Source organism: Trachinotus anak, unplaced genomic scaffold (genome assembly GCF_046630095.1).
Source record: "Trachinotus anak isolate AG129_WGS33_773 ecotype Australia unplaced genomic scaffold, CSIRO_AGI_Tana_v1 ptg000014l, whole genome shotgun sequence".
NCBI lineage: Eukaryota > Metazoa > Chordata > Actinopteri > Carangiformes > Carangidae > Trachinotus > Trachinotus anak.
In genome coordinates this window covers 7,434,324-7,458,595 of record NW_027273865.1, presented here as the reverse complement: position 1 = coordinate 7,458,595, position 24,272 = coordinate 7,434,324, and the positions used below count along the sequence as shown (strand labels likewise).

General features: G+C 40.0%; 4 protein-coding genes across 6 annotated transcripts; 3 read left to right on the top strand and 1 right to left on the bottom strand.

Annotated features, from left to right (window-relative positions):
- Window positions 1-686, top strand: thrsp (thyroid hormone responsive). Its single transcript, XM_071496408.1, has one exon. The coding sequence runs from the start codon at window positions 1-3 to the stop codon at window positions 418-420; it is 420 nt and encodes a 139-aa protein (XP_071352509.1). The 3' UTR covers window positions 421-686.
- A 94-nt stretch (window positions 687-780) lies between these two features.
- ndufc2 (NADH:ubiquinone oxidoreductase subunit C2) lies at window positions 781-2,601 on the bottom strand. Its single transcript, XM_071496409.1, has 3 exons — window positions 2,357-2,601; window positions 1,555-1,698; window positions 781-982 (listed from the first exon to the last, which is right to left on the bottom strand). Exons 1-3 carry the CDS (start codon window positions 2,493-2,495, stop codon window positions 933-935), a joined length of 333 nt encoding a protein of 110 aa, XP_071352510.1. The 5' UTR covers window positions 2,496-2,601; the 3' UTR covers window positions 781-932.
- Window positions 2,602-2,651: 50 nt separating this feature from the next.
- On the top strand, window positions 2,652-7,459 carry rab30 (RAB30, member RAS oncogene family). Of its 3 annotated transcripts, none has more exons than XM_071496407.1 (6): window positions 2,652-2,809; window positions 3,292-3,414; window positions 4,688-4,786; window positions 4,877-4,960; window positions 5,054-5,237; window positions 5,718-7,459. In XM_071496407.1, exons 3-6 carry the CDS (start codon window positions 4,694-4,696, stop codon window positions 5,966-5,968), a joined length of 612 nt encoding a protein of 203 aa, XP_071352508.1. In that variant the 5' UTR covers window positions 2,652-2,809; window positions 3,292-3,414; window positions 4,688-4,693; the 3' UTR covers window positions 5,969-7,459. The 3 variants fall into 3 exon arrangements, with proteins under 3 accessions (XP_071352508.1, XP_071352506.1, XP_071352505.1); XM_071496405.1 differs by having other exon boundaries at window positions 2,664-2,809; window positions 3,296-3,414; XM_071496404.1 differs by lacking the exon at window positions 2,652-2,809 and adding an exon at window positions 2,858-3,029.
- Window positions 7,460-10,447: 2,988 nt separating this feature from the next.
- On the top strand, window positions 10,448-24,272 carry prcp (prolylcarboxypeptidase (angiotensinase C)). Its single transcript, XM_071496690.1, has 9 exons — window positions 10,448-10,955; window positions 15,652-15,792; window positions 15,876-15,977; window positions 16,270-16,451; window positions 16,960-17,117; window positions 18,813-18,985; window positions 22,279-22,446; window positions 22,567-22,754; window positions 23,253-24,272. The coding sequence occupies exons 1-9, from the start codon at window positions 10,776-10,778 to the stop codon at window positions 23,473-23,475; spliced, it is 1,515 nt and encodes a 504-aa protein (XP_071352791.1). The 5' UTR covers window positions 10,448-10,775; the 3' UTR covers window positions 23,476-24,272.

The following is a 24,272-nucleotide window of genomic DNA, read 5'->3' as shown; positions in this document are numbered from 1 at the left end:
ATGCAGTCAGCCGAAGCCAAATACAACAAAAACAGCCTTCTCTTGACTCTGAAACGATACAGCTCAGCCGTCAGTGACATGGAGCAGACCATTCTCCTGCCGAGCCTGCTGCGAGATGTGCCCTCTGATGAGGTGTGGGACAGCGAGGCAGCAGAGGAGTCATGTGAAGACCTGTATGAAAACTACCTGATGCTCAAAGCCATAAGAAACACAGTGGAGAGCGGCCTGATTCCCCTGGATGACCACAAGACCAAGAACATCACAGGGCTCAACAAGACCCTGGAGCCTCTCCTCAACACAGATCCTGAAGCCCTCTTCCGCTTCCACCTGAGAGGACTGTTTTCTGTGATGAGCGACCTCACCAAGAAGACTAAGAGCCTCACCGAGAAATATAAGGACATCATTGGAATATCAAATTAGAAAACAATGTTAAGATATGTGGACATTAAGAAAATCATCAGGTGCTTGTAAAAGTGTGGTATATGTAGCAACGTCACCTGAACGTCTCAAATGTCTGAACTGTTTACATTCAGTGACCCAGTGCTTCTCACATAACAAAATTGATGTATGTGCACTGCCGAAACAGATCATTTCTGTCTCTATTTGTTCACTGTAATAGTCCCTTAGAAACAATGGTTTGAAGATATGGCAAAAATACTGATTGATTAAATTATAATGAAGAAACAGCAGTGTTCTAGGCTTGATTTATGTCCAAACACACAACCTTACGGGGAACTACGCTTATTGATTTGACAAATCAGGAAAATTGCAGTCAGAACATGAATTTTACATTTGGGTATTTCTTTTATTTACACAGATATTTTTCACACAATAAATGACAGAAAGATTTCAGAAAAGACCACTGGAGACAGATGGTAGTCTGCAAATGTTTTCTCTTGACCTCCCTCTTCCATCTCAACAGCTGCCGATACTTAGCGCACAGCATGGAAATGCCCCACAACCTCCGCAAAGGTCTTTTTTTCTGGTGACACAAAAGAAACAATTTGATTACACACATGGGCTGCCATATCTTCAATTCTAGTTTCTACTGCACTTTAAACACTACAGAAATTATGGCACAAACTACCCAGCATGGAGTTATATATTAATAATGTTTGAAAATACTAGTTTGTGATCAGCATGAATGCAGTTATGGTGGAATGGTGAAATATATTAACAACAGGCCACAAGTGACTCTGCAATACAATAAGAGCACATACAGAAACAGCAATAAAAACATGCAGAATGAGAAAATATATTTAATGTGTTCCCACAGAGTCGTCATGTGCTGGTAAACTTGAATGTTTTTTTTTTTTTTTATTGATCTACACACAATAAAAGCATCATGTTACTATCATTGAGCAACCATTCCTGTGCCTTGAATGAAAATCCACCTGGCACATGCCTAAAATGTTAATCAAAATATAATCACTGATGCCCAATGTAACTTGCTTAACTGCACAAACCAATGGAAGAACTGCATTAATTGCTGTTAGGTGACACTCACGCTCTTATGCTCTCTGTCAGTGCAAAAACACCTGAAAATGTACTTACCCTTTTGTGGAAAATCCTCTGGGTGGAGTCTGACATACGCTAACATATCTCGATCAAGTCTGGCATAAGTGTAATTTTCAAATTTTGTAAGGTGGTAGCCGATGAACCAACCGATGGTTGCCAGCAGGACTTGTCGATGAGCACCTAAAAATGGTAAATAGGACAGATGATATGATTGTGGTTTAAGCACACAACATGACAATACTATAATATGAAGCTTGCATTAAAAGCATAAATTAAAGCTTTCACGGTGCCGTGCTTATGAGGAACCAAAGGCTTGCACCTTTTATTTTTCTAAATATGCAGGAACAAGTGTCAGAACAAGTGTTTTACTAATGCTACCTGGTACTGAAATTAAGCCCCATTCAACTAGAATAACGAAACAAAGAAAGAAAGAATAAGTAGTCTCTATCAGATAAGTATACACACACAGTAGCTCTGAAAGTAAAGCACTATCAGACAGACCTGGAGATGTAGTTGGGTGAGTTTTTTGTCCATATGTGTTTAGTAGAACTGACAGGATACATACTAACACTATTACTTAGTTTGTTTTTAGTTTGTTATCTAACTTGAGACATTTTCTAAGATCAAAGCAGATACAAACGGATAACCACACATTCAGCTATCATAACATGATAAGCTAGCATAACAAGTTAGTGCTTTGCTGCGACACAGCGGGTCGATTCTTTGCTAAATGCGCCATGTCAGGTCAGGTTTTTGTTTTTTTTTCATGCTTTCTGATTAGACGCTGCACCTCCGTAGAGAAGATAAAGTCCGAAAGCCAGCTAAGAAACATGCTAACCTGCTTTTAGCGGCGGCCTGTGGTTAATGCCATTGTGAATCATCGCGGAGACCCAGCCAACAGCGGCCAGATACAACGAGTTCCTGTTGACGATCCCCGGAGGAGGGAGACCTTTTCCGTCGTCTGGTATTAAGCCCATGGCGAGAATATTTCCCTTCAGTTCAGATCGTTTTAGTGACCTCCCAGCTGTCTGCTCCTACCGCACAGCTATCACCTCCGGTAGGAAATCAAGGGCACGGTGCGCAACCGTGAAGAGCCGTCCGGGTAAAACATGAAAGAGTCTTCAGTTCCGCTCCCTCTACTGTTTCTTAGCAACCAAGGACAAAACTTTGCATTGAGCGATAAAGGCGATGTCTTGTCGTTTATTACATTGTTTTGTTTTCACTGTGTAAAATATCAAAAACTCTTCACTATACGCGTCAAAGCGAATATTTATATGAAACGGGGCTTGCGGTAAGTGGCAGTAGAGGGCCAGTATTTACACCGCACCTTTCTATTATCAGTAGCAGTGGTAACAGTGTTACTAAGGTTAAAAGCTTAACTATGTTTACTGGGTCCCTTATAATAACGTTACAATAGTTGCAAAACACCGGTATGGTCCTTTAATGAAAAGTGTTCAACTTGAAAATGCCGCCGTCAATTAAATGTCGTAACTTAGCTTTTTGCTTGTATGGTAAGTGGTCTGATATTGACTTTTTTTTTTAACAAGTTAAGATCTGATAAATTATGACATTATTGGTCATCACCCTGCAAAGTAAATCCTAGTCAGCAGATACATAACGTGCAGTTATAGAATAAAAACCTAACGAAGTAGAAGTACTGGCTCTCGGTGGAGTACTCGAGTAGATGTACGGAGTTACTTTGCATGTGAGCTGATGACATCATTGAGTGCAGTCCTCCTCTTCCTCCTCCTCCTCCTCCTCCTCCTCAAACAGACAGGCTGCTGAGGATACACAGCCAGAGGAATTATGCCCTTCCCAGCAGCGGCTTTCCCCGTTTGATGAGGTGACCTATGCATACCAAGTAGTTAAAAGTCCGGGGACATCCCCGTGTTTTTGGTAAGTGCAAACTATTTCCAGGCTCGATGCGCAGGGCTGACTCTGATTTTTCCCTCCTGCATCTGCAGATTGTGCCAAAATGGCTAGAGCCGCACGGCAGCCGCTAGTTGCTACTGTTGCTAGCTTCGCCCTAATGGCTATCAACCCAGAGGATCGTCAAGCAGAATAAGGAGGGATTGTTCTGTTAACTCAGGTTGAGTCTGTGCGGAATGTTCCGATGTTACATGTCATCACAAAATGAGATTAAAGAGGGAGGGAGGAAATGCGACACTGGGAATTTTCTTCCTTTATATGCAAAGCGATTCCAGCTGAATTAAACCCTAAAATATGGCTCATTGCATCAGGGTGGAAGATTCACTTCGTCTTGCAAGCAACAGTTTGATTTCTTATAATTGCTTCCCCCCCCCAATAAGATGCTTCGTTTTAAAACACGTATAGGCCCGATTCTCAGAGCAAATGTATCGGTGCTGCAGAGACTAGTGGAAATGTATGTTACTATCCCTGTTCATATGCATTTCACACGCCGCTGTGTGGTGTGTGGACATTGACCAAAGAACCAGACCAAGATCAGCTACATCTTTCTTTTAAAACAGATTATTAACAGGATTTCGGCCGCCGTGGCTCCACAATCCCCCAAAAGTGATGCATGGTCCCTTAAAACTGCAGCTAAGCAAAAACATTAGGAATCTCAGATTGTGCACATATCATCAGGGAGAAAGAGAAGTGAAACAGTGTAATTGTTGTGTAATTATTATCAAAGTTCAAACTGTGTCCAGTGTTTGAGGCATTAATGATGTAGAATCTAGGACAAAATACATTTTAAAAGCATTTGTATTTTATAATTTATTTCATCAGTTCCTGAGACATTATGCAATATTTAGTACACATTTATTAAACTGAGACTTTAGGAACAGAGACATTTGGTTTGAGTGAGTATTTAGCTAAACCTACCAGTCCATTTGCGCAAATGAGCTAAATTTGAACTTGAATACACGTATGTACAATACACAGGGCATATTTTACTCACAGTAATTGTATTAGTGAAGATTTTTCTGGTCAAATGTCAGCTCCGATCTCCCCTGATGATGCTGGCCTGTGCACCAACATCACAACAGTGTAATAGTTTCACCACCATCCCTTTTGTCTCTTTTAGAAGTCTACCAATAGCCTTCACACGCACCGGGGACAAATATGATCATTTTAGTCAAATGTTGTGATTTGGTGTCAATGCATTTATTCATCTCCCTTTTTGCTTTTCCTGTATTTTTCACAGTTTAGCATGAGCATGGAAGATTATGACTACCTGTTCAAAATAGTTCTGATAGGAAATGCTGGAGTTGGAAAGACATGTCTCGTCCGGCGCTTTACTCAGGTTTGTATTTGCCGATGCTTATTACAGAGTATTAAACTATATGTCAATATAATACAATATAATATATTATATTATGTATTCTAATTTTAGGGCCTTTTCCCACCTGGACAAGGGGCTACTATTGGAGTAGATTTCATGATTAAAACTGTGGAAATCAAAGGGGAGAAGGTCAAGGTAAGCAAATCATTTTTTATATAAAAGCATATGATTTGATGTTCTGTAACAGTTTGGATGGACAGTTTCTCACTTCGAATATCTGTTTTCCAGCTGCAGATATGGGACACAGCTGGACAGGAGAGGTTTCGCTCCATTACTCAGAGTTATTACCGTAGTGCCAACGCCCTCATTCTTACATATGACATTACCTGTGAGGACTCCTTCAGGTGCCTTCCAGAGTGGCTGAGGGAGATTGAGCAGTATGCCAACAACCAAGTGGTGACTATATTAGTCGGTAAGAAACTTTTACTTTCTACTTTAATGACTGACTTTTGTCATCAGGCTCATTGTTCATCATGAGAAAACTGAATAATAGTGTGCACTACATTTTACTGGACCTGACCTGGTTTTCTGAGCCCCCTTTAATGTGAGCATGAATTACTGAGCTGATATCAGCTGCAGCTTCTGAATAAGATTTGCAGAAAGCCAATTTTGTCTTTGTTAACGTACATTATATTGTCTGATTTCTGTGAAATGTCCTGTCCCTTCTCAGAAAAGAAATCATTTTTGACCGAAATAAAAAGCTCACTCATCTTTTGCTTACATCCATCCCACACGCGCATGCACACACACACACACACACACCCACTCCACTTCCATCTGCCTCATCTACACCTACCCACCACTGTTCAGAAGGACAATCTGCGTTGTGATTCAAGAAGCCACATTCTTACTTGTTGTGTATGTTGACAAGGGACTTTTGTATGTGTTCCAGGTAATAAAATAGATCTGGCAGAGAAGAGAGAGGTTCTCAGACAGAGGGCTGAAGACTTTGCTGAAGCCCAGAGCATGCTGTATCTGGAGACCTCAGCCAAAGAGTCTGACAACGTCGAGAAACTTTTCCTCGACCTGGCCTGCGAACTCATTCGAGAGGCCAAGCAGAACAAGCTGGATAACAATGACACTGCCCCAATGCCCGGCGAGGGTAAAACCATCAGTTACTTGAGCTGCTGCAGCCTCAATTAGAGAGAGCTCGGCCTTCTGGCCATGGTAACTCAGTAGCCATTGACTGTAGAGGGCAGATGGCCGAGCCCCAACTCCTCCGTCCCTCTAAGATGGCATAAAGCCACTTAGTTCTGTCATTTCTAGTCCCATGCCTTTTTTAAGCTGTACAAGGGAGATAGTCAACTTTAGTTTGGCCTTCCAGGAACAAGCATTTTAAGATGCTGCCATTACAGAGAACATTATCCTCAGTGCAACAGGATGTAAAGTATGTCTGCCTGATGCATCCAGGAATCTGAGTAGGGCTCCATTTCATCCTCTTCGTGGTGAAATGGCAGAATTTTTCCTGTTTGGTTTTTAGCCTCCATTGTCATTAAACATCCGTGTTCACCAGCAGTATTGTGTGAGTGAAAAGCTCTACCAGGTATTTTGTTACAGATCCAACAAAGCTGACAAAAAGCTTCATGATCATTGGAGGTTATCAGTTAATGGTAACAATATGTTTACACACAGTACGTTTTTGAGATTACCGAGTCTGATCAAGTTGCAAAAAAACAAAAAAACAAAAAACTTTGCAAACTTTCCCTGAAATCAGTTGCACAATCATTTCTTTCCCACTACAGTTCCTTCTGCTCTAAGAATTGCATACAACATTATTAACTTTCATAATCTCATTTCTGAGTAGTTATTTGCACCTGTCATTACAAACTGTGAAATATTTGTTCCTAGTAGAAGATTTTTACTTGCTGCTAAAATATGTTTTTATGTCAGATAACATTAAAATGAAACGCGTATAAATACTATGTTGAAACAATATTCTGTGACGCCATTATTTTTTTCGTATACTTGCAGTGCTTGCGATTAGTCAGTTGATTTAGTATGAAGCAAGTGGAAAGGCCTCTGTCAGTTATCAGTGGAAATTATGAACGGTTTAATCACTTGACATTTTTTTTTGTGACTGTCAGCTGTTACTTTTACCCATCAACATGAATATTTCTACCTTTGTTGGTGCTGTCTAGCCATGAAATTGTATGACTTATTTGTTTGAAGCAGTTTGTTCATGTAGTTTCGTATATGACTTGTCGTATATCATATGCTTTTATTGTGAAATTTGATTGTCCAGCATGTTTGCCATAATTTGTAGAGTCTAACTTTATCTTTCGTATATTTGCCATAACTGTAACGTACTGTATTGCACAATGCCATATACTGCACACTTATTTTTATTGTAACATTTTGTCTTTTGTTGTACAGACTTGTAGTACATCTTGGCACTTTGTGTTTATTCTTTTTATTTTCAGTAATCCCTTTGTACAACTGGCGAGCAGTTTGTTTTGCCTTTTACCTTAGACCTAACAGCAGTTATTTACTGTTAACTCCCTGCATCTTCTTGTCAACACAATATGGGATATACAAAGGAAAACACTACTGGGATGTTGTGCTACTTTTCCTTTATGTGTACAAAATAAACCCTAAAATTGACTCTGTACATTAACATTAAATAATTACACTAAATATCTTGTATTTGTTTTATGTTATCCCTTCCTTACCATTGCACTGGAAATGGTTACATTAGACAGTCTGAGGGTTATTCTCAGATACAGGTGTTTTGGGGTTTTTTTTGTGTGTAAAAACATGAATGTTCATCATTTTCATTAACTAACTACATGTTTCTGCCTTTTGTGAAATTTTTATTTTAAATGTCTCACCAGGAATTTTGCAATAACATTGTTTCCATATATGCCATTGAAGTTCAGTCTCACTTTGGTGTCAACTAACACATTCTGAAGCTTACTCTCCAGTAGACTGTCTGACTAGTCTAATGTTACTTATTCTGTAAGAAAATAATCAGTGCCAGTTACTTATTCGTCCTATTTAATTTACTCTACTAGAGTTAGGGCCATTCTAATAAACTTTATAATTTCCTATTTCAGTCATTTCAATATAAATAGTTTGGCAGCACCTCCTGGTAGTCTTGGTGATAAGTCAAGCTCAGAGACCCACCCCTCAGGAAACTCTTAAAAAAAGGTGGGTGTGTTGAATTAGAGTGCTTTAGTTATTTTGTTTGGTTTAATCTTACTTTTGATGGGCGACTACCTTTATTCCCCTGTGATTTTTATATATTTTAAAGGCCTTTTTATTCTGGGGAGCATTTGGGGTTTTGAATTCATTTACGACAACAGTCTTTCACCCTTTCAAAACCACCCGAACCAATGTGAATCATCAAACTCTGAGTAATGAGTGTTGATCATATCATGGCGTCTGTGGGAGGCTATTTCAAATAAGTTACATATAAAACATTATATATAGAAATCACAATCATTAGTTAAGATGTATTACTCATTGTGACCACTAGAGGACAGAAGACACGAGTTATTTTAGTAAATAAACAGGTCAATGTCTCCTCCTAGCATCAACATAGGCGGGAGACTAGAGAGATGGTAATTACATATAAAAGAAAACTTTATTGATAATGATATGTAACTAATAATGACAAGTGACTTCATAAAAAAAACATTCAGGTTAAACAACTGGTAAATAAAAATACCCTGTTGCTAGTCATATTTACTGCCCTCCAGTGGTCAGTGGTAAAAACTGCAACATAAAATCTGTCATACACCACTGTAGTATTTTAATAGGAATAATGGAGATATGACTATTATTCCCAATGAAGAATATGTAGTTGTGGTCCCTAATTGTAACTGTTTGAGAACAATTAACATTGAGGTTGCCACCAGTGTAGAGACCACTGTGACCACCAGAGGGCAGTGAACAGTCATTATTTCCGCCGAAGAGGTTATGTTTTCATCTGTTTCTATTCATGTTAGCAGAATAACTCAAAAAGTACTGAAACAATTTTTTTTCCCTTTAGATCCATACATTATTTTTCTGAGTGAGTTTAACTTTTTTCAATGTGAGGCGTTCAAAACCCTTTCTGCCTACAGAAAAACAACTGGAAAAAGACGCCTCTCCAAAAAAATGCAGTCTCTCTGATTGAGGCTTTCACTGACATGCATGATGTGTGGGACATATTTATCCTAAGTCCTTCATATGTGTTATCTCCTATGGTTATGTCTCCCATAGGGTTTCTTTTGTTACATATGGGTTGGGGTTTGTTTGTTTGCTTGTTCTCTTGTGCTAGTTGGGGGCCGATTATATTTCAGTGTATTTATGTTCACTGAATAATTAACCATCCGTAGAGGAGCAATGTGTTTCCTGTAGAAACAACCACTACTCTTACAAAAAGTATTAGGCAATATAACCTAGTGGAACTGCTTGAGGTGGAGAGTAATATCCACAGTAACTGGCATATCATCTGGGTCCATGAGCCGCTGTTATTTTCCCCACTCCACTGTCATTCTGCACAGGGTCTATTTTCACACGCTTAACTATCCAGCTCACACACAACAGAAAAACATAAATTATCCCAATGATACAGATGGGCCTGGACGTTGCCAGACACCTGGAGGCACAATAGCAGCCTCTTGGGTTGGGTGTCACGGCAGGCCAGCACCCTTATCCTACACTACTTCCCACGGTTATGCCTATAAGAGTTTACACTTTGTATTTCAATAAACTGAATTCAGTCAGTAAAGCTCAGTAAGTTCAACATGAACTAAGTCAAATGTAACGGGTAACGTTAGATTGTTGGCATGTGGCAGAGTGAGAATGGTCGGTCACCCACATGGCTGACATTATTTCACTACATTTTGTCATAAATAGACAGAATATTTTAATGAAGCTCAGCTCTAAGTCTAGCTTGGTGTCAAGAGCTCACATTCACAAGTTGTCTGCTCTACATCAGTGCTCCAAAACCATGCTGGCCTTCCTCTATTCCAAATAAATAACAACTATATTGGATAAAATGAAGTTCAATTTCATACAGTAGGTATTTAGCCTATATCGCTAGACATAGCAGCACAGATCACACACCCTAGACAACAATGACCAGCAACATTAATACAGATGAAACATCGTACAAATAAATAATCAAGTATAATTAACACAGTTCAGAATAGTAACCAAAAGACCCATATTTCACTAACATAACAATTACACATGATCCACATTGAAGTCTGACGACCTTATAACAAGGCTGCATAACATTCAGCTCCATAGAAAGTAATTATTTTTGAAATACTAATTGTTCTGAGGGAAGTTCATCATTGTTTTTGACGCACGAAGTCTTGATCTCGATGTGCAAAGTCATTTTTCATCACAGTGGCAGAAACTTGCCTCCATACAAATGTCTCTTGCCTGAAACCATGTGCAGCTTTGGCACAACAGTCTGACACACTGAGGACCGCAGCGGGAGCCGCTGTGCACGCTGAGGCCCGGCAGTGTTTCCATAGTCCGCCCCTGCAGTCACCGGCTGTTCACGCCGCGGCCGACGCCGGTAATGAACGCAGCTTCCGTCTTCGCTCGTTAGTGATGGCCTGCGTGATTCTGGTGCACACGTGGAACTCAATCTCCCAGTATCCCTTGCGGGCGTATGCTCTGTAGTCGGAACCGTCTGCTCTTTCTGCCGACTGCTAGCCGGCTGCAGTTCAACTGCAGTTATTAAAAACGCTGGGGAGACGTAGAGGCCCATGCGTCCTGTCCGCTGTGCAGCAGCTGGCTGCCGCTGCCCTGCTGCTGGGTGCAGGTCACATGCTGCCAGACGACACCTCGGTGGGTTTGCAGACAGGCGAGTCTCACTTCCTTTCTTCTGACGGGACAGGTCTCCTCTTCCCAGCGCCAGCACGGAGAGAGAGAGAGAGAGAGACCGTACCAGCTCACTATCATGTGCTGAAGACCACTTTGTTGTGAGCCGTGTTTGACAGTAGCAGCTATGAGGGCCGGGGGCAGGGCGGGGGTCTGGGGCAGAGCTGCAGCCGCCTGCGTCCTAACGCTGTGTTTTGGCACTTTACACGCGATCGCCCTCAAATCCCAACTTTTCACCAGGCTCGGTGGGTCCTCTCACTCCTCTGAGAACCCCATCAACTATGAGACATTTTACTTTGACCAGAAGGTGAGTTTAAATCTTCAGTTAATTTTAACTCACAATTCAACTGTAAAAACAGTGTGTTATTGGTACTTTCCCCACTGGTTTCTTCCTCTTTTACTTCTTTCCGTTTCACTTCACTTTTACATGTTGGATTTGCATACTGTAATGACTGGGTTTAGTGGTGTAGATGAGTACAAATCCAAATAAATAAAAATGATATCCATATTTGGCCTGAAACATCTTGATGTAAAATAATACAGTGAGTATGATAAGACTGGTGTCACCATTACAGTAGGATATTTACTTTATTTATTTTAAGTGTTTTCTTAAAATAAGATTGATAGTGTACAATGATTACTGGCTTATTATAGTTTGCTCACCACATCACCATTACCTGGCTTCATTGTTTGCTTTTTACTTATATCTGCACCACTTGCTCTTTCAAATATATCTAATGTACTTAATGCTGTAGAAGTTCTCCATGTGTTGTGTCTGCAGACAATAGACGTTTCCCTCTGGCTTCCTGTAGTGAAGGGAAAACCATCACAATTGGCTCTGTTCTTGCCAGCAGAACTGTAACTATCCCTCCTGGCTCCGGGCCTAAAAAGGTCTCCAGGGCCCAGTGAATCTGAAACACTTTACCTGAGGGGGGTTTGACAGATCTTCTTTCAGCCTTTACATTTTCCATTTACTGTTACTTCATGGAGATTCATATTGCATGTTGAGCGTGTGCAGTTGTACGCAACACAGCATCACGGTAAGTGACTTGTGAAGCTGACTCATACAATCACAAGACTGCACTTTTGTCTCAATGATTCTTCTACTCCTGCAGTCAGGGGTGTTGTGAAAGGTAAACTAACTAACTAATCATTAAATAAACATTTAGACAATGACTGGCGGTCCCTCTTCCCCCTCATCATGTACTGATTAATTAGCTGTTTCAGCCACCATGACGGGAAACAGTGTGTAAGGTAACACGGATCATGATGGAGCATTTACAGTACGTGTTCCATAAACTGATATATCTGTACACAAGTATAGTGCTAGATTTTAAAATGTCAGGATCACTCAGATCTCAACTCCGAAATTTGATTGAATCTAACAATTTTTTTTGTTTTTTGAGAGACTGAACATCGTCTGTAAATCTGGGCATCAGGTATCTGTAAACTTGAAACTCATCCGAACATTTAAACCTGTGTCCATTCTAACTTAGACATTGGACAGTGTTTTGCAAGCACTTTCCAGGATCCACGTTTGTAGACACTGGGAAAAGACAATCCAGCAAACATGAAAGTGAATAGAAACAATCCCTGATGCTTTTTGTGAGAGGATTAACGGGCTGAACATTTTTTAATCACGCACAGATTCTTATAAAGTGTATATAGGCAAAGTTCTGAATATTAGCATATTTAGAGCTGTAATGATTTATGGATTATTGCTTTGATAATAGATTAATCATTTAAGTGATCTTCCAAGCAAAAATGCCAACTATCTGATTGTCCCAGATTCTCAAATATGAGGATTTGCTTCTTGTCTTAAATTTTAGTAAATCTAATATTTTTGTGTTTTTGACTGTTGGCCACACAAAACAAGAGAGTTTTGTCACATGGGACTCTAAGAGATCGTGATGAGCATATTTACCATTTTCTGATGTTTTATAGATCAAGCATTGAATCAATTAATCAAGACAATAGTCAGCAGATAAATCGACAAAGGAAAACAACCATTAGTTGCAGCCCTCAGTGTTATATTTACATGCTGGTAATAGTGTTTGTGCACTAAACCGTGTTTGGATTTGAGGACAATGCTGCACACCTGGTCCAGCCCACGGCATCCTGCCTAATCAGCCAAGCTGACAAGAAGATAAAGACCATTTCCTCCCCTCTGACGCCCATTGTCTTGTCTGATGTGTATTTTTTTTCACCCAATCAACAAGAAACTGTGCCTCTTTTCCAGAAGTGTGACAAAAAAAAAAAAAACCTGTTATCCACTTTTTAGTATCAGTTGCAAGCAGTAGTGTGCTTGCTATTATCGCAAAATAATTATCAGTCATGCAGCCTTTTTCTACACTCCGTGTGAGATGGGCTGCTGTGAAGAGAGCCCCAAGTGACCCAGCAGTTGTCCAGAGGAAATCCTCTGGACTGCATTTTGCCTCCAGACAATGAATGGAAGTGTCCTCTAGCATCCTCTAAATTAAGTACTGTCGCTTACTGGAGCTTGCCCCCCCCCCCCCCCCCCCGTCTCCAATTGCTGGACGGCAGATGCAGCTTTCTTTCTTGTGGAATAGTTCATGTACGGGTCCGGTAGATGTTCAGCATGTGCAGTGAATTTTAATTGAAACAAATGGCACTCCAAGTTGTGTCTGCAGTATCCACATGGGGGCACTATTTTATCAGGGTGTGGACCTGTTACAAAACAGTCTCATGGGTTTTGTGTTGTGCATACTGAGTGGGTGCAAGTGCTCACCAGGGGTCCTCTTGCTGAAACACTTGATACATTCAACCACAACCAGTTTTGGCATTTATATCATAGTTATTTCTGAGAATATTTTTCTCTGCATTTCAAGAGAACTTGGCTTTCAGTTATTGAAGACCATCACTTCCAGAACCAGACATCCACCATTTGACAAACCTTTTGTAAAATAAAAAATAACTCACAAAATCTAAACACATTATGTGACTTTTTAAATGACACAAAGCAGCTTAACTTGTTCTTAAAATTCTCACGTTGCACTTTAGACAACCAGTACATCTGAAACTTATTTTGCTGCCGAACTTTTCCTTTAAACTGTCTTGTGCTCCCCTCGCACTTAAAAACACTGCCAAGCGCTAAGGAGTGGAGGGTTGAATTAACACATTGAAGCCCCAGCATCTTTTTGCTGTCATTGGCTCATAAAATTGCTGCCGCCTTTGTATCCACTGAGGAGGGAGGAGAGCGAGGGGGGACAAAACAAAAACATTTTGTATTAAGTGCCGGGGCTGTTTCAGGGGTTGGACAACTCAGTAGACTCATGGGGTTGTCTTCTCTGTGAAGTTGTTGGTTTCTTTCTGCCTTTGTTTAATAAAGAATACAGGAAATATAGTTGAAAGGGGAAGATACCCCAGAATCCCTGAGGTTTGATGAAAGGATATCTCAGAGCTCATCTAAAGTGGAACTAATGTGGCATCCTTTAAATTGGCTCCAACATGTTTTAATACAAATTGGGGCTAATTACCCTCAAATCCAACCTCGGGACTGTCATTTCAAAACGCCACAGTTGGCACAGGGCCAGGTATCTGCTGCTCACACCCACCTCAGAGCAGTCTGTGTGGACTGGACTGCATCCTCTAAAAGGCTTTGTTGATTTTGACATCAGAAAATGATTGCTGCAATAGCTTTTCTGTCACCAGAGGTATGAACGATGCACATGAGATACATTACATTTTCTGCTACTGGCTCTGATTCTGAGTAAAATTTGCTCAACTGCTTTATGTTACAAAAAAAGACAAGTCCATAATTTAACTGCACTTATTTCTAGTCTCAGCAGGGATGCCTGCTCTTCAGTAAGACTATATAATATCCACTTAACGACATCCTCAGAAGGCTTTGAATCAGCACCATCTCAGCGTGACAGTGTCAACAAAGACTGAATGTTAAAAACTTCACAAAGGAGGAGTGTATCTCAACTCTCACATTACAAGTTTCTCCTAAACTGGTAAATTATTGTTTATGTCAGGCAGTTTGGTCACAAGTTTGAAACATAATCATTAACATGGAGGCGACAGAGTTTATGAAAACACAGTCTTTGTTTTGTGGGATGATGATACCATTTCACACTGGCATACGGAAAGTCAGATTATTTGAGTAAACATTGTTTTCGTTTTAATAGTTTCTGAAAACATGATCTTGACAAAATACGTTTTTTTTCACACTGCAACATTTCTTCATACTTTTTTATGCAGAAATTGCTCTTACGTGTTCATGAGAAAATAAAACAAATAATGACCTACTCCTGGCCTTTCTATGAGACACAGGCTAACAGTGATCTCAAGCATGATCACATTTGTTTGTCTGTATCAAGAATTCATTTAAATTTAATGCTTAACAATAATAATTGGTGCCCTTTTAAGGACGCTCTTGGTTTCATAGTTCTACAGAAATGTATATTATCACATATTATACATCCTCTGGATATATGAAGATATAACATTGTGACAATATATGTTAATGATATATATATATATATATTTTAATTTATATATGGAAGTTTATCAGAACAACATGCATATTAAAATTCTATATGCGTATATATGTTTTTCTTATTAATATCTCATGTCTATGTTTCCATTTTGGGAAAGTGGTCTCAGACTTTTGGAACTCACTGTATATAATATCAATATATACTGAGAGACCATGAGATGGATATATATGTTACATCTGTCTACAATATATACGCATACATACATAAACATACATTTTTATATGGGCTTGACATATATGTCAAAATATGAAATTGTTCCAGTTCCAAATAGGTTTCAAATCTATTTTTTAGATATATCTTTATATTTTATATGTGAATATATTCCATATGCGGAAATTCTATATACGTACATACAGTGTATTGCATTTGCATATGGGCAGCTACATTGAGAGCGATTATGATGTTTGTGATCAGTTTGTGATTTATTTATTTAAAATTATGATGTAATTTTATGTCATATCATGTTTTTCTTTGTTCCAGATTGATCATTTTGGATTCCTGGAGGATGGCACTTTCAAGCAGAGATACCTTGTGGCTAACAAACACTGGAAGCAGCCTGCAGGACCTATTTTGTTCTACACTGGCAATGAGGGCGACATCACCTGGTTCTGCAACAATACTGTAAATATCCACTCTGTTCCCTTGTATTTCCACTGCACACAGTCCTCAGTTGAACTGAGCACCTATCTTTGTTTTCTCTTCAGGGCTTCATGTGGGAAATTGCAGAGGAGTTAGGCGCCATGCTGGTTTTTGCAGAGCATCGTTACTATGGTGAATCCCTGCCATTTGGACAAGAATCATATAGTGTAAGTGAAAATGCACTGCCACACAAGGAGATCACATCTAAGTCGAATTAAAATCTTACATTACTAACAAAAGCAAATCTTATACTTTAAGATTTTTATGATATTTTACCTGACCATATATAATTTAGCAGATGCAGACATGTGTGAAATTCTAATACTTGTTAGCTAAAGGTGTTAAAAGTATTGCCCACCAAAATAAATTTCACTTTTATACATTTTATGTGCATGTGTAATAATCTTTTTGATGATGCACACTTCATTTTGGAGCAATACTTGTCATTTGCTTTTGCAGGACAACAAACACCTGAACTACCTGACCTCAGAGCAGGCTTTGGCAGATTTTGCAGTCCTGATTCAAAACCTGAAGAGCACCTTACCTGGAGCTCAGCACAGTCCTGTCATCGCTGTTGGAGGCTCCTATGGAGGGATGCTCTCTGCATGGTTCAGGATGAAATACCCCAATATAGTTGTTGGGTAATGTATCATTGACAAATGACCCAAATGTACACCAGCCATCTTTGTGTGTTTGCAACTCTAATAAATAGAAAAATGTTATAATAATAAAAGAAAAAAAAAATCTTTCACACCAAGAAGTCATGTAAAGGTGCGTGCACACAGCAGCCTCATGTTCACCTAACTGGTCATTTCACGCCAAAGGATTTTGAAGGGACACTGTTTGTTCAGTATATCGGTCCAAGTTTGGCCTTCATGTACTCATGTTGGCAAATGAATGTCTGTAATAAACCCCAGATGTTCATTTGAGCTTGCAGGGTGAATCTGTGCAGTTTTACAAGAAACACTGCAGAACGATGAGACATTAGGTATCAAGAGTTTCAATCTGTGTTCTATTGACTTTCTTACTGCCTCTGTAATCAGTCGGGTCCCATAGCAGACACCTTACACAAATGTTTTTCAGAGATTACCAAGGATAAGGGGCTGAGAAATGGACTCAGAAATGGTTTTGCTTCTTCTTGTATTTCAGAGCTCTGGCATCCTCCGCACCAATATGGCAGTTCCCTGGTATGGTGCCATGTGGAGACTTCTACAAAATAGTAACACAGGACTTCGCCAGAAGTGGCTATAACTGTGATGCAAACATTAGGAAGTCGTGGAAGGCTATTAATAATGTCTCTTCCACTGGTAAGTTGGACACGCACGAGTTGATTTATCTCATCTGTCATATTATAGGAAGTAGGACTTATTTGAATTATTCAGAGTAATAAATCAGTCATGTTAAATCTTATCTATGAGGAAGGCTCCTGGATTGTAAGAATTTCTGTCCATATGGTCCACATTTGTTAAGTGGCGCAGTCGTCTATTAAAGCCTGAAACCAGACAGCTGTTACTGAAACCTGTAGTGCCAATGGGTATAAACTCTAGAGCCTCTCCACAGAGGACAGATTGTGAGAGAGAAAATGTGGATCCATTAAATTTATAACCTGCATAACTCAGGCTGTCTGAGCTCTTCAGTCTTCCACTCAGATCTGAATAAGAAAATGTGCCTTTACATGATCCCCGGGCACTTTTTCCATTAACACAAGCCTAAACTGTACAAATAACTTTTATTGAATTGAGTAGTACCTTTTATTCTTGTCACACCACTGGTAATAAATGTAAAAGGTTTATACCATTCTCTGATAAGGTCTTTACAAAGGGCTTATAGGCTGTAATTAATGGCTGTAATAATTGTGACCCAATCATTTACTAATGCTTGATGGAACAGGCTATTAACTATTCATAAGAATATATTTCATGTTGCCAGGTTAGAGAAAATCCTCCTCCAGCATTAAACTTTCTTTGTCTTTTAAGTTAAGTGTCCCTGAAATTGGTTCACATTGGTTAATGTTGATAAGTTGTGAATACATGGATTTTGAAAGGGTTGAACAGTTAACTTTAGAGGAATTTCTAATGAGTTTAATAGTTGCTAAAAAAGACAGAGACAGTGTCATGCTTGAGGAGAATTGGCCCAACCTGGCAAATTTTAATTAATGTCTTATAACTGATATAAAAAGCACCAGGGAATGATAAATAAAAATTGATAAAGCCATTAGCTGCAGCTTATAAACCCTTTGAAGAGTGTCTTATTAGAAAGTGGTGTTTGTGTTGCAAAAGTACCTCATTGCTTTAATCCACATCAGATATTTTCAAAATGCAGTTTCATAATATCCCGAACACAGCTGTCAAAAAAAGAGGAAATACTTCACGTGCTGTCAGGATTATTAGTGTAGAGAAAATTTCACTCCGCCCACATTTATTGGGGCCAAGGCACAAAGAAGCCACACTAAGAGTTCACAACAATGTTGATCAATATCGCATAGCCAGTAAGCAAAGTACTGAGACAGCAGGGTATTTGTCATCATCAGCCAGCCAAGATACAGTTGAAAACATGGAAAACATCCTGAAGTTTTTCCTGTTTGATTTAAATTTGATGGTTAATGTATAAAGTATAGTGACAGGAAGACGTCCTGCTCCACTTAAAAGTTCTTCTCTGTTTTGTGTTTTTCCATGGGAGTGTCTGTCACCACACTTTACCGAAGGCTGAGGTTTTCTGTGCATATTCTAAACTAAATGAGTATTTGCTTCTGCACTGGACAGTTAAGTCTGAGCACTGTCACTCTAAAATTTAGCAGCTGAAACTACCATGAGGTTTTAAATGGCATCTGTGAAGACCCATGCTAACAAAATAACCACAGTTTTATCTTGGTGACTTTAGTACCCAGTAGAGTAGTAGATAGAGCAGTGAACATGCACAATAACATGGATAATGCAGCCTACATTAAAAGGAATTATTAATGCAATGACATTTGACCATTTTTTTTGTTCTCTTGTGTCAAGTGTCTGGTCTGCAATGGCTGTCAGAAGAATTCAGCTTATGCAGCCCTCTTAAAACCCCAATTGACGTTGTCGTCTTCAAGAACTGGCTTCAGGAGACTTGGGTAAATCTGGCTATGGTGGACTACCCCTACGAAGCTAATTTCCTCCAGCCGCTGCCTCGCTGGCCGATCCAGGTACAAACAGCCACTAGTTAAATTGTGTATCTGAGATTCAGAGGGTGTTTGAAAAATTTGGTGTGACTTTCTAGCAGGGCCTAAAATAATTACTGAATGAAATTTTAAGTTGAAGTTCAACTTCAACTTGATTTACTGTCTAAAGTTTTTACTTTATTGCAGCTTTGAATTTTGTTTGCCTTTGGTTAAGCACCTGATTTGGCCTGACAGCCTGTCCTTAATTGAAGTGAATGCGCGATTCAGCCAATTGTGTTACAAGTGTTTGTTGTGGTCTTCAAGCTTTTGTTTACAACAGCTGTCAATTAACTTCATTAATATTCATAAGGATCTAGTTTCTTTTAGATTTTAAGTATTCTTTAGATGAGCAGCTACAAGTAAGCCACCATTCTTTTCTTCGCCCGTACCAATAGTCTTTTCATTTGCACACTCCGTCAGATCTCTGAGGTGTTCCTCTTAGGACGCTCACACGGCACCACAGAAAGAGGACATTTGCCCAGTGCAGCTCATGAGGCCATTAAACAAAGGTTCACCACTCTCATTTGAATGGGACTGTAGCAAATACTTCACCAGACACTTGATGTGAAAAAGTAACCGCAGTAACTTGCCAAAATCAAAATAAATAAATGCAATCATGCAACGTAAAGTTTTAAACAAATTTCAGACTCTCTTCCCTGTTGTCAGCATTACAAAATACCCTTTGTTTTCATGTTAAAGAGCTTGTGACAGTACAGCGGCTGTTTTCCGGAGGCTGATTGACTTGGGTGCAGTGTATTCTACCAGTCACCTTGGCATGTCACGTGCATAAACCAAGCTCTACTATTGACCCCCGACTCTGTGTTTGGTGCTTCGACACCCCTTCGAGTGCCCCATACAGCACTCCCAAACTAAAACTTTTACTAGACTGTTAAATTTTTTTGTTATTTGTTTATCATTTACCCACTGGAAAGATCCGAGAGCATTTATGTGAGGTGAAACAAAGACTAAATGGTCATTTTGAGGTTTTTGGCTCTTTGCCTTTAATGTATGCGACCCCTATGGGTGGTTTAAGCGGTTTAGGCAGTGGGTGCAAAGAGGAGCTTTTTTAATGACAAAGCTAATGTGATTATCTGAGTGAGTGTGAGAACGGGGTATTGAGGGCTTAGAGGAGGGAAATCTGTTGGCAGAGATGAATGTATAAGCCTAATCCTATCTGAAAAGTAAGGAGAAGATGCTTTGGAGCAATTGCAGTGTTTTTTTCACGGTATAAATCTTTGGTTGGACATGTCTGTGGCCCTCCTCATCCATCGACCACCAACTCCTCCCCAGCCCACAGACAAAAGCCTTAGTAACAGACTCCACACTAGCGCAGCTCCCCTCCAACGTCCAAACAAGAAAGCCCAGTTTCCCTGCCCCACAAAGAGTGCAGAACAACAGCCACGGCCAACTCCGCTGCTGCAACCATAACAACACGCAGCGAAATCAAACAAAAGCTGAAACTCAAATATTTATCATCCACGCTATTAATTCTGAGAAATCAACCATGGTCAGACAAAACAGCCGTAATGAGAGCAAAACCTTTAAATTTCCAGTCATTTAGATCATTGGCTTTAAAGTAAAAGGACGTTTTTTTTCCCTCTTGTGCCAAGATGAGAGCAATAAATTCAAGTTCATTCCAGGGAATTTCTTATGCAAATCAGGCGCCACCACTTTTTATGTGGAAAAACACTTTATGGGCCACAAGAAAGCAATCTTCAGTCCTGTAAACAACTTGGATATACACTGGCCTTAGAAAGTATTCAGACCCCTTGACTTTTTGCACACTTTATTGTGTTGTGCATTTAATTCTTAATGAATAAATTTGCCATTTCTGGCAATCTACACTCAATAGCCCATTATTTAAAAAACAAATTTATTAAGAATCAAAAACTAAAATCTCTCTTTTACAAAAGTATTCAGACTGTTTGCTGTGGCACTCCGAATTGCAGTCTGGCGCACCCTTTATGCCTTAATTATCATTGAGGTGTGTGTAGAACTTGACTAGAGTCCACCTACCTCCAAACTGAAATGCTTGGACATAGTTTAGAAAGGCACACACCTGTGTGTGTATGTAAGGTCCCACAGTCCACATGCATGTTGGGACAAAAACCAAGCCATGAAGTCCAGTCAACTCTCCATAGACTGCAATAAAATTGTGGCAAACTGTAGATCAGGGCAAGGAATATAAAACCATTTCTAAAGCTTTAGTGTTCCCAGGAGCACAGTGACTGTGAAATATAAGAAGTTTGGAATCAGCAGGATTCTTCCTAGAGTAGAGTAGAGAGAGTAATTGGGCTTCAAGGGCTTTGGTCAGAGAAGTCACCAAGAACCCAGCAGTCACTCTAATAAAGTTTCAGAAGTCCTCTGCAGAGATGGAGAACCTGCTTGAAGTACGACGATCCCAGCAGCCTTTATGGTAAAATGGTTAGACAGATGCCTCTTTGAATAAAGGGCATATGACTTGACCACTTGGAGTTTGAGGAAAAAGATTCTCTGCTCTGACCAGAAAAAACTGAACCATTCGGTTAGAAGTCAAAACACTGTGTCTGGCGAACACCAGGCACCGCTCATCACCTGGCTAATACCATCCCTACGGTGGGGCTTGGTGGGAAGGACGGGGAGACGGGTCAGAATCGAGCGAAGGATGAACGCAGCCAAATATAGAGAGGTCCTCGATGAAAACCTGCTCCAGAGTGCACGCGACCTGAGACTGGGGCAACGGTTCAGCTTTCAGCCTGACAATGACCCAAAGCATACAGCCAAGAAAATGCTGGAATGGCTTTGGTACAAGTCTGAGACTGTCCTTGAGTGGCACAGCCAGAGCCCAGACTTAAACCCCATAGAGCATCTGAGGAGGGACCTGAAGATGGCAGTTCACAGACGCTTCCCATCCAATTTGATGAAGCTTCAGAGGATCTGGCAGGAAGACTGAGATAAACTGCCCAAAGCCAGGCTTATAGAGACTTACCCAAAACGTTTTGAAGCAGTAATTGCTACCAAAGGGGCTCATACAAAGTACTGAATTACAGGTCTGAATTCTTCTTGTAAATGAGATATTTCAGTTTTTGATTTTTAATAAATTTGCCAACACTTTTTGCAATTTTGAAGGGGTCTGAATACTTTCTGATGCCACTGTAAGTGAATTAGATGTTTCATTTTTTTCTCTTTAAAAGTTTGAAGCTGTTAATAGCGTTCACAGCTTTCCTAAACTGTAATGTAAACTCAAATTTGTAGTTAATGCATTTGTGTTTTTCTTGTCAATGTGTTGTGTTGTCAAGGTGGTGTGCAAGTATCTTGGTTTCGATTCCACTGTGTCAGACTACCAGCTGCTGCACGGTGTCTCCCAGGCAGCAAAGGTCTACTACAACTACACCGGAAGCTCCACCTGTCTAAACACGTCTCAGACAGCAACCGGCAGCCTCGGCTACCTCGGCTGGTTTTACCAGGTGTGGTGGCACAGATCGCAGTGATCTGTCCTGTCATGCTGAATAAATTGGTGCACAGATGTGTCAGCTGTGGCAGCTTTACCTGTATGAATGAATCTGTGTTCAATGCCATATCCCCAGGCCTGCACAGAGATGGTGATGCCCATGTGCACAGATGGCGTCCAGGACATGTTTGAACCTGAGGAGTGGAACTTCCAGGCCTTCTCTGATGAGTGTAGTGCAATGTTTGGTGTCAGGCCACGAGCTGACTGGGCAGACATAGTCTACGGGGGGAAGGACATCGCCTCTCACAGCAACATCATCTTCAGGTAAACAAACTTGGACAGAAGGTTCCCTGTGTTTTCTGGGTTTTTCGAGTGCACTGAGCTCAATTAAAGCGCAGATTCCGGCTGGCTTTTATTTCAGGCAAATTAAGAGCAGCCATCTGTGTAGCCACAGGAGGTAGGGAGAGGTCTGTAAAACGTAAATGCAAAAGCACTGACTCTGGTGTAGCTTAATCATGAACACTAAGGTCGGTCATATTGGGGCAAATGCCAGTTAGCAGCTTCTGTCAGGCTAGAAAAGATCTGTCAGTTAGCAATTTGATGTGAGATTTCAAAGCAGCGTTTCATAATGCTTTGTAAACTGAAAGATCTTTCAAAAATCATGACATATGACAGTTTCACAAAACACATGCTGAGATTTCTGACTTTGAGTTTACAAAAAACTATGCCTTAGTTAGTTAGTTGACACACCACGCTTTACATGAACACCCTAACGTCTGAGCGAATATTCTCAGCGTATGTGTCCCTGCTGTCGTCTTTCAGTAACGGAGGACTCGATCCGTGGTCGGCTGGAGGAGTGACTTACAACGTAACAGATTCTCTGGTTTCCATCATGATTCCTGACGGAGCCCATCACTTGGACCTCCGCTACAGCAACGACCATGACCCTCCTTCAGTCCGTGCAGCGCGGGCGTTAGAGGTGAAGTATTTTCAGGAGTGGATCATGCAAGCTAAAAAGGCACCTCGGACTGTGACAACCCCTTAGTCTCTGAAAGCAGCAAAATCTTTCTCGACAAAGAAATCCATGATGGTTCAGCTTTAACGTGTGTGACATGATATTTCACAGGGTGCACTCTCCATCATTACGCCAAAGTTTGTCACTTTTTTAATCAATGTTGGAGATGTTTTTTTTTAATATTAGATTAATACATTTTTGCGTTTTTCAACATTACTCTTGATTTTAAAAACGTTTTTTTCTTAATCACATATCCATGTTTAATGCTGGAGTATCAAACTACAATTTTCTTTTTCTTGATGCCAAAGTATAAATTTCCAAGGGCTGGGAGACAGAAAGGTACTGTATCTGTTTGTGAAGTAAAAACGATTGATCACAATGAAAGTCTGTAAATATCTTTGTTAATTCACGCTATCAAATTATCCTGATCAAAACACTCAGATCATCCTCATTTTGTTTATCCTCACATTGGGAAGTTTACACAAAACCCATGAAGGCCTCTCTGCCTCCAAGCTGGAGTTCTCTTCTTTTCAGTCAGTGTTACAATCAGGGCTACACTCACTGTTATTCCAACCTTTGATGTTATTTTTGTCATTTTGTGTCACTGTTAAGTGTTAAGTTTAGTTGTTTTTTTTTTTGTCACTCTTGTTGAATAGTCATTGTTGTTATTCACATGTATTTGCTCTTTCAAAATAAGTGAACATTGCAATATGCTTCTTAACACTTAAATAAGTCTCAGGAGAAAAGGTGGCACCAAATACTGTTGTTTTTTTAAAAGATTTCCACAGTGTGATATTAAACTTGATTGGTTGTTGTCCACAGAAGAA